Here is a 7965-nt window from a genome sequence, read left to right on the forward strand (position 1 = left end):
ACCTTGAGGGTGGGGGTGGCTACATTATTGTGTGCACATGTGCGTGTGCATAGAAAGAGCAAGAGGTGTGCTGAGGAAGAGAATCAATGGCTTTGGATGATAAATAAAATAAAAATAAAAATAAAAGGTTTTAGTATTACACTTGAGCGTTGAAAATTAAACCACATGAAAAATAGTTTGTCTGTTCACTCTGTACCCAAAAACCATGCACTCGAACACTAGACGACATGCCAATCGGAAGGCTCACATCGATCTTATATTAGCTTATGGTTCTTGTCTATATTTGTTCGTCTGGATTCCCGCATATATCCTGATTCCATTCTCATTCATGGCTATCCTAATCCTGTTCCTTTTTTTTTTAGATAAAGGATAGTTATATCCGGCTTCATCTATCGACAGATAGAATCAGGCCAATTATTATAAAGTTTTGCCCACAGGCCAACACACCACTAAAGAAAGGTATAACTTAAAGCAAAAAAAAACCCAGAATAAAGCTGGTTAAGAAGAGGTAATAAATCTAGTTGAGAGCCATCCACTCGAACTGAAGAATTTTAAGGCTGACGTCTCAAGATACTGCCCCGTTGAAACCAGCTCATTCCGTAAAGCTTCACATCGCTGCAACTGTGCCCACTGTCGAAACCAGTGAGTTCCCCTGAAAAGTACCTGCAAAAAAGATTTTGGTCTACTTTTATCAAAAATCACCTCGTTTCTCGTTAACCACACCGTCCACGTAAGTGCTGCAGCTGCTATCAATAACAATGCATTTAGATTTTTATTACCTCTTTTGGACCATGTATTGAAAAGGTCATATAAACTTAAGGGGGGTGATATGCCAAACAACATATGTACCGCCCGCCACAAAAACTTGGCATAAAAACAGTCCAAAAAAAGGTGTTGAATGGTTTCTAGGGAGTGACAGAAGGCGCACGTCTAACAATGTTATCTTTAGTTAATAACACACCTTTTTTCAGGTACCACAAAAAAATTATTTTTGTGGGAACTTTAATTTGCCAAATATCTTGTGAGACTGTGATGCCATTGTTAATTAACGCAGCATACATGGATTTTATAGAGAAGCTTCTAGATGAATGTAACGCCCAGACAAAAATATCCCTTTCTTCATGTAAGTTCAGGTCCTGTAAAGAATTAACAATTCTCAGCCAATCCCTTAGGTTTGCACCCACCAAATTTCGGCGAAAAGAAATATTTAGTGGGGATGAACTAAGTACTTGTGCCACAGAATCTTGTTTTCTTCTTACAATATTGAACAACGCTGGGAATCTATCTTTTAGAGGTTTGTTTCCCACCCAAGTATCAAACCAAAATCGGGTTTGTGACCCGTCTTTCACCTTGAATGAGCCAAACCCCATAAAGATGTCTTTAACATTCATTAGACTTTTCCAAAAGTGTGAGTGTGTAGGTTTTTTAACACAGCTTCCTAGGGTCTTATCTTTTATATATTTATTCCTCAAAAGTTGATCAATCAAATAAAAAAAAGAGACGGTTAACGGGTTTTATTGGTCGCTTTCTTCTCTACGCCCAAGTAAGTTCGTGTTGGGCGTGGTCTAGGCACATATCGACATATATAGATGTCCACAGGCAGCCACAACTAATGTCTGGCACAATCGTAGTTGTGGTTGTTTGCTAAACATTTGGCGTGTGTTGGTAACTGAATCATCAGGGAGATGTCCCCTAATCTTTATTTCCTTTTTTTCTGGCGCAAAGTGTCGCTAAGAGTATCTCCAAGAGATCTTCATATTTCTTCCTCAAAATATGGTGTTTGTCAACTTCTAAATTAGTATGAGGAGGAAAAAAACTATCTCCAAGAGTTTTCTATATTTTTATCAAGTTTTTTCTCAGCACTTTTTCCTATGGCTCAGTCTCATGTTTTGTATCTGGAACCTTAAATTTATTTCTCAACACATTTAAACCCTTCCACCGGATCTTTCTCTCTTTTATTTTTCTCACCTAGGATCCTATCCTTCTCCCTTTTTACTAGACAAGCCAGGAAACTCCGAATACACACTCCTATGCAGCATTCGGAGGCTATGCTCGGATGAACTTTTGCGAGGTTGAAAAAGATGGAGAGGAAAGATGCTAAACTATTGGAGAGGGTTTTTTTAACTTTACCAAAAAAATTAAGGATGGAAAATCGAATGGGAAATTGTTTAAGATGCTCTATGTTTGGGAACTAAACGTACTTTAGACGCCGGACTGGGAAAGCAGCAGAACGGAGAAATCAAAAAGACAATGAACTAAACGCACGGAACACGTAGTACAAGCGGCAAGGTCTAGTAGAGTAAGACAGATACGTAGCACAAGAATCCGTTGTAGTCTAGCTGGTTAGGATACTCGGCTCTCACCCGAGAGACCCGGGTTCGAGTCCCGGCAACGGAAATTTTTTTGCTTTTCTGATTGCTTTTTTGTTTCAGCTAATAAAAAGATGTCTAACATACTCCTACGAATCAATGAAGTCCTGACAAGCAATCCCAGATTCAAAAGCATTATGTTTCTTTTTTATATAATCAGCAGAAACGCTATTCCATATTAGGTTTCTTTTCCGAACTTAAAATAGCTGTAATTTGTCCAAGCTACGAATTCTGCAATCGCCATATGCAAAATGTTTTTGTTACCAGAAAAGCTATTTCCATTTTATGTTTCGTCATCGAACTTGAAATATAGAGATTTACACTGCGAAACACAGCTATGGCGTCCTCATACAAACCTTCATCTTGGAGGGAACCATTCCAAAGAGCATTTGACTCAAGCACATTATTCAGAGCTCCTCTGCAGCCAAGGCTTCCAAGCAGCAGAGATTTTTGTTTCTACACTGCCTACTGGGATATCTAGCGGATAATCAAAATCAATCATACACGAAGTTTGATGTCCTGCCGTTTCTTGAAATGATAACAAGACGTTCCCCACATTTTTCCTTGGAAGAGTGAACGCATTAACTTCTAAGAAAGAATTGCATCATTCGGAGCAATAGATTTTTTTTGTAGCAATTGTATATTTGATATGGGTATTGAAAAGGGCAACATATCGTTACGCTTTAATGTTAAATCACAGATCCCTTGTCAAAAAAAAAAAGTTAAATCACAGATCAAAGTGGTCATGTGATTAATCGAGTCACACATAATCATCTACCTGACTCAACTCAAAATATTGGTGAAGACCCTCTAAAAGATAAAGAATGAAAAAGAAAACACAACGAACATGACACATTTACTCTCCATTTAATTTAGCATTTATAATATGCCGTAAGTTTCTAGAACAATAACACTTCATTATTAAAACATATCAGCACTTCAAATACATAAGCAATTAAAAAGAACATCTCTAATTTCTTTCCAAAAAATCATAAATAAGTTAATTACTCAAACCAGAAGTGATAGAATAATTGAACACCTCCCCCCAACCTGAAAGAGTTACTCATATTCCAAAAGGAGTGTAAACATTGCATTCGAGTAGTCAAACAATCTCAAATTTAACCAAACATATCAAAAAATGAAACAAATATTTATTATTATGCATGTTAATAATCATTAGATCAATTGTGTACTATATTTTCATAATAACCATATTTGGAGATATAAATGTTGATACTATTTTTTATAAAACCTAGTCAAACTTGAGTTTGATTGACTCCTTAAAAAGAGAGGTTTACATTCTTTTAGGAATGGAGGGAGTAATAACTGGACTGCTAAAGAAACTATGGTTTCCAAAGTTGAAACCCAAATGGCAGACAATGGTGGCAGAAACATGCCACCTGATCAAACAAAAGAAGAAACATGCCACCTGATCAAACAAAAGAAGAAACATGCCACCTGATCAATCAAAACAAGAAACATGCCACCTGATCAAACAAAAGACATGCACAAACAAATTGTGGAAAGAAGCAACAAAACAAAGTAACAAACTATAGCTGCAATCTTGCATATTTGGTTATCAGCAACATTTATCTCAACTCCAGGATATTTTCTGGTCAGCAAGTTACCAATCTCAATTTTTATCATCACATACTGATGCAAACTTCAACTCCAGTCATCTCATCTTGTGCTTGGGAAAGAAGAAAATTTCACCAAGTGCACAGATTAAAATGACACCAGGAGGAGCACATCATTATACGATTTGGCTAACTTTCATCATTCCAGTTTGAAAATAAACTTAAAAAAGAAAAATTGGACAGGGTAACATAAAAAAAATGACACATTCTTCCTTCAGAAGGAAAAAAAAAGGCATCATTCTTGATGGCCAAAGATAAAGGCACTCACTAACATAACAGGGATAATATCTGAACAGAAAAAAGGAACTTAGTTTCTACAGTAACTCTATGACCGAGATAAAAGAATTAGAAATATCAGGACGAACCAATTCTTGTTATCTTCATAACAAGTTAAATGTAGGAAAATTGAGGGCTCACAATTATTGGAACTTGGAAGTTAATAAATTTTCAGATTGAGGCCTAGCCAATTACAGTTTTTTTTCCAACACACAGGTGTATCATTATATTAAGAAGAGAAGCTAACTACACAGTTACCTGTCTTGATGTTTCATTTAAATTTTTGAATCAGCATGCTGAACCAGGGGTTTTTTGACATATCTGGAGAACAATCCTCCAGTTGGCAAATATGAAGGTACCAAGTAGCATTGGAGCAAGACACTGATTGACTGATATTATTTCACTAGTTGCCCAGCTGATAATAGGAGATCCAGACCTTCTGTCCATTGGAAGAAATGCCTGACAGTGTTCTCACCAAATCCTAGAGCACTATCTCAATACTGAATCACAATAATGTCAAAACTTCTTATTCTCAACCAGTCAAACAGTACAAACTATACAAGCCAGATCAATTTGGCTGACGGTGTGGTAAGTCCTGTGCTAACCCAAGCATCATATCATACAAATAAATAATGCCAATACTGTCAAAATAGCACCCAGTGAAGCTAGATTTTATAACGATCTAGAAGCATGCTGGGACTTAGCAATCTCTCTCAAAACTGCACCTACAACAGCAGCCTGTTCAAGACATTCAGCTTTGTTCAAAGCATCTAGAAGACTGATGCATGCCTTTACATTAATTCTACATCCTTTTAATCGAGTTTCTTCAAATACATGATATGCCTCAATTGCTCTATTTGCATGGCTCATTCCTTCTATAAGAGCATTGAAGCTTGCAGCATCAGGGGTTCCACCATTGGCCTTAAACCTCTCAAAGAGACTGCAAGCATCTGTTATGTTCCCTACCTTTGCAAGCCCAGCAATCATTGTTGTGTAAGTCACAACATTAGGGACCAATCCCTGTTTTTGCATTTCTTGCCAGAACACAAAAGCCTTATTGTACTTCTGTACGCGGCAAAGGCCATTTATAAGAATACTGTATGTGTAAGTGTTTGGGGAACATTTCATTTCCTTCATTGACTGGAAACAAATAAGTGCTTCATTGATTTCTTCAGCTTTCACTAAAGCATCCATAAGGCTGTTCCATGTGTAAACATTTGGTGTCAAACCCTTCTTCATCATCTCTTCTAGTATTAAATAAGCTTCATCTATCCTACCAACCTTTCCAAACCCATCGATGAGAGAGCTATACACAATAACATTCAATTCTATTCCTTTTGATTTTGCTTCCTCAAAAAGCATGTAAGCTTCATCTAACCTATCAATCTTAGCTAAACCATCAATAATTGATCCATATGTGGCAACTGTAGGAGGTACACGTTTTACCTTCATCTCCTCAAGAACTTCATAAGCCTTGTCCAACTTTCCAGATTTGCAGAACCCATCAACAACAGCATTATAAGCCCGAGCATCAAGAGCAAAACCTTGCTGCTTCATGGCATGGAAAATGCTGGAAGTTTCCCTAGCCTGGCCAGCTTTTGTGAGACCATGAATCAAAATGGAATAACTTCGGACATCAGGAAGAAAGCCATAACCCTTGATATCCTCAAATATCGCCCTTCCCTTTTCAACATCACCAGCCTTGAAAACACAATCCATGTATGTATTCAGTAGGGTAAGATCAGGCTGGCATCCTCGACGATTCATCTCTTTGAAGATTTTGTGCCCATCTTCTTTCCTCCCATGCATGAAGAAATTCCTTATCAAGGATGTATAAACCACAGGATTAGCATTATGGCCTGTATCTAGCATGTTCTCAAATAACCTATAAGCGTCATCAACATTTCCTTTCTTTCCTAATCCGTCAATAAGAGAACAATAAGTCACAGAATTAGGATTGCAACCTCTCTGACTTGCAGTTTCAAACATCTCATAGGCCGGCTCAAACTTCTTTGCCTTGCAGAGCCTATCAACCATTATATTCACTGTCAACAAGTTAGGGAACAAACCAGCATGTTCCATCTCATCCCGTATCATATAGGCCTCCTCAACCTTTCCAGCCATGCAAAGCATATCAATGATGATGTTATATGTCGAGGAATTTGGCTCTGCATCCTTCTTCATGGCCTCAAACAAGGTCAGTGCCTCATCAACTTTCCTCTTCTTCCCAAGGCAAGTGAGAATCGAATTAAATGACACAACGGATGGAATACAACCCCTCTCCTTTAACTGATCAAGAAGCTTATAGGCATTCTCAAACTGGCCTGCAGACCCATAACCCATGATCATTGTATTATACGCATACGCACAAGGCACAGCTCTTTCTGTCTCCATCTGACCAAACAGCTCCTCAGCCTCACTCAGCCTCCCTGCCTTGCACAACACCCAGATCATGCTCGTATACGATACATCATCTGGCTTCAGCCCTTGCGACTTCAACTCATGGAAGAACTTCCAGGCCATGTCCACATTCCCAGCCTTTCCGAAACAATCAATGCACACATTGTACAGCACAATGTCAGGCTCGAGGCAGCTCCCCTTCACCTCGTCGACCAGTGCCAGGGCTCCCTCGACGCGCCCCTCACGGGCCAAAGCCCGCACCAGTGTCGTGAACAGCGGCACGCCCACCTCGTACCCGACCTCCTGCATCTGCCGCAGCAGCTCCAGCGCGCGTTCAGGCTGCCTGGCTTCCGCCATTGCGCCGATCAGCACAGTGTAAGCCGAGAACGCTGGGCGGAACTTGAGCCGCCTCATGGCGGCAATCACGCGCTCGGCGTCGTCGAGGCGGCGGGTGCGGACGAGCGCCGAGACAAGGTCCGCGCAGGCGGGGTTGGGAACGCCGTACCCAAGGACGCTCATCTCCTCGAGGACTTTCTCCATGGCTGCGAGGTCGTGGGAGAGGAACGGGAGGACGGCGTTGTAGGCGTCGGCGGGGAGCGGGTGCGGGGAGGCGGCGGAGGAGGCGAGGAAGAAGGGAGCGGCGAGGGAGGGGTTCCTGAGGGTCCGTAGGACGGGTATGACGGCGTCGGCGGCGGAGGCGGAGGCAGCGGAGAGGGAGGAGGAGACGGCGCCGGCAAGGTCCGGCGTCCAGGATGGTGCGGCGGAGAGGAGGCGGAGGAGCTCGGTGGCGAGAGTGTTGGGGTGGTGCGGTGGTGGTGGGGGTGAGGGTGGTGATGTTGAGGAGAGGTAACGCCCGATGCGGAGAACGGTGGAGGCGACGAGGAGCGGGCGGCGAACCGCCGGTGTCCGCAGCGCCGCCGCCGCCGCCATGGAGAGGGGTTTGGTAAAACCCTAGCTGGGATACAAGGCGGGCTTGCCCATTTGGGCCCTTGCGGGGCTGCGGAGGAAATGGCCGGTTTGTTCGGAATTCAGATGGACCTTGTCTCTTTCCCGTTGAGCCGTTGGTCAGATGGACTTAAATATTGGGATTTTTTAGATTCTCGCCATTACAATTTTCCAACTTTTGAAAAACGTCATTACAATTCATCTTATTGGAGATTTACCATTACTATTCTGCTCCTCCCTCATCCTTGCCCTTTTCTACGTTTGGAGCATAGTTAGGCCCACCTGCAGGTTATGTATTTGTGTATTGCCCTGTATTACCCCTGTACGAGAGGATAAGG

At 41.5% G+C, this 7965-nt stretch overlaps 1 protein-coding gene and 1 non-coding gene across 2 annotated transcripts; one reads left to right on the forward strand and one right to left on the reverse strand.

Annotated features, from left to right (window-relative positions):
* Positions 2325-2397, forward strand: TRNAE-CUC. Its single transcript has one exon. It is a non-coding gene; the product is annotated as a tRNA-Glu (tRNA).
* LOC8054416 (pentatricopeptide repeat-containing protein At3g06920) lies at positions 4404-7703 on the reverse strand. Its single transcript, XM_021454659.1, has one exon. The coding sequence runs from the start codon at positions 7610-7612 to the stop codon at positions 4955-4957; it is 2658 nt and encodes an 885-aa protein (XP_021310334.1). The 5' UTR covers positions 7613-7703; the 3' UTR covers positions 4404-4954.

Source organism: Sorghum bicolor, chromosome 2 (genome assembly GCF_000003195.3).
Source record: "Sorghum bicolor cultivar BTx623 chromosome 2, Sorghum_bicolor_NCBIv3, whole genome shotgun sequence".
Lineage (NCBI taxonomy): Eukaryota > Viridiplantae > Streptophyta > Magnoliopsida > Poales > Poaceae > Sorghum > Sorghum bicolor.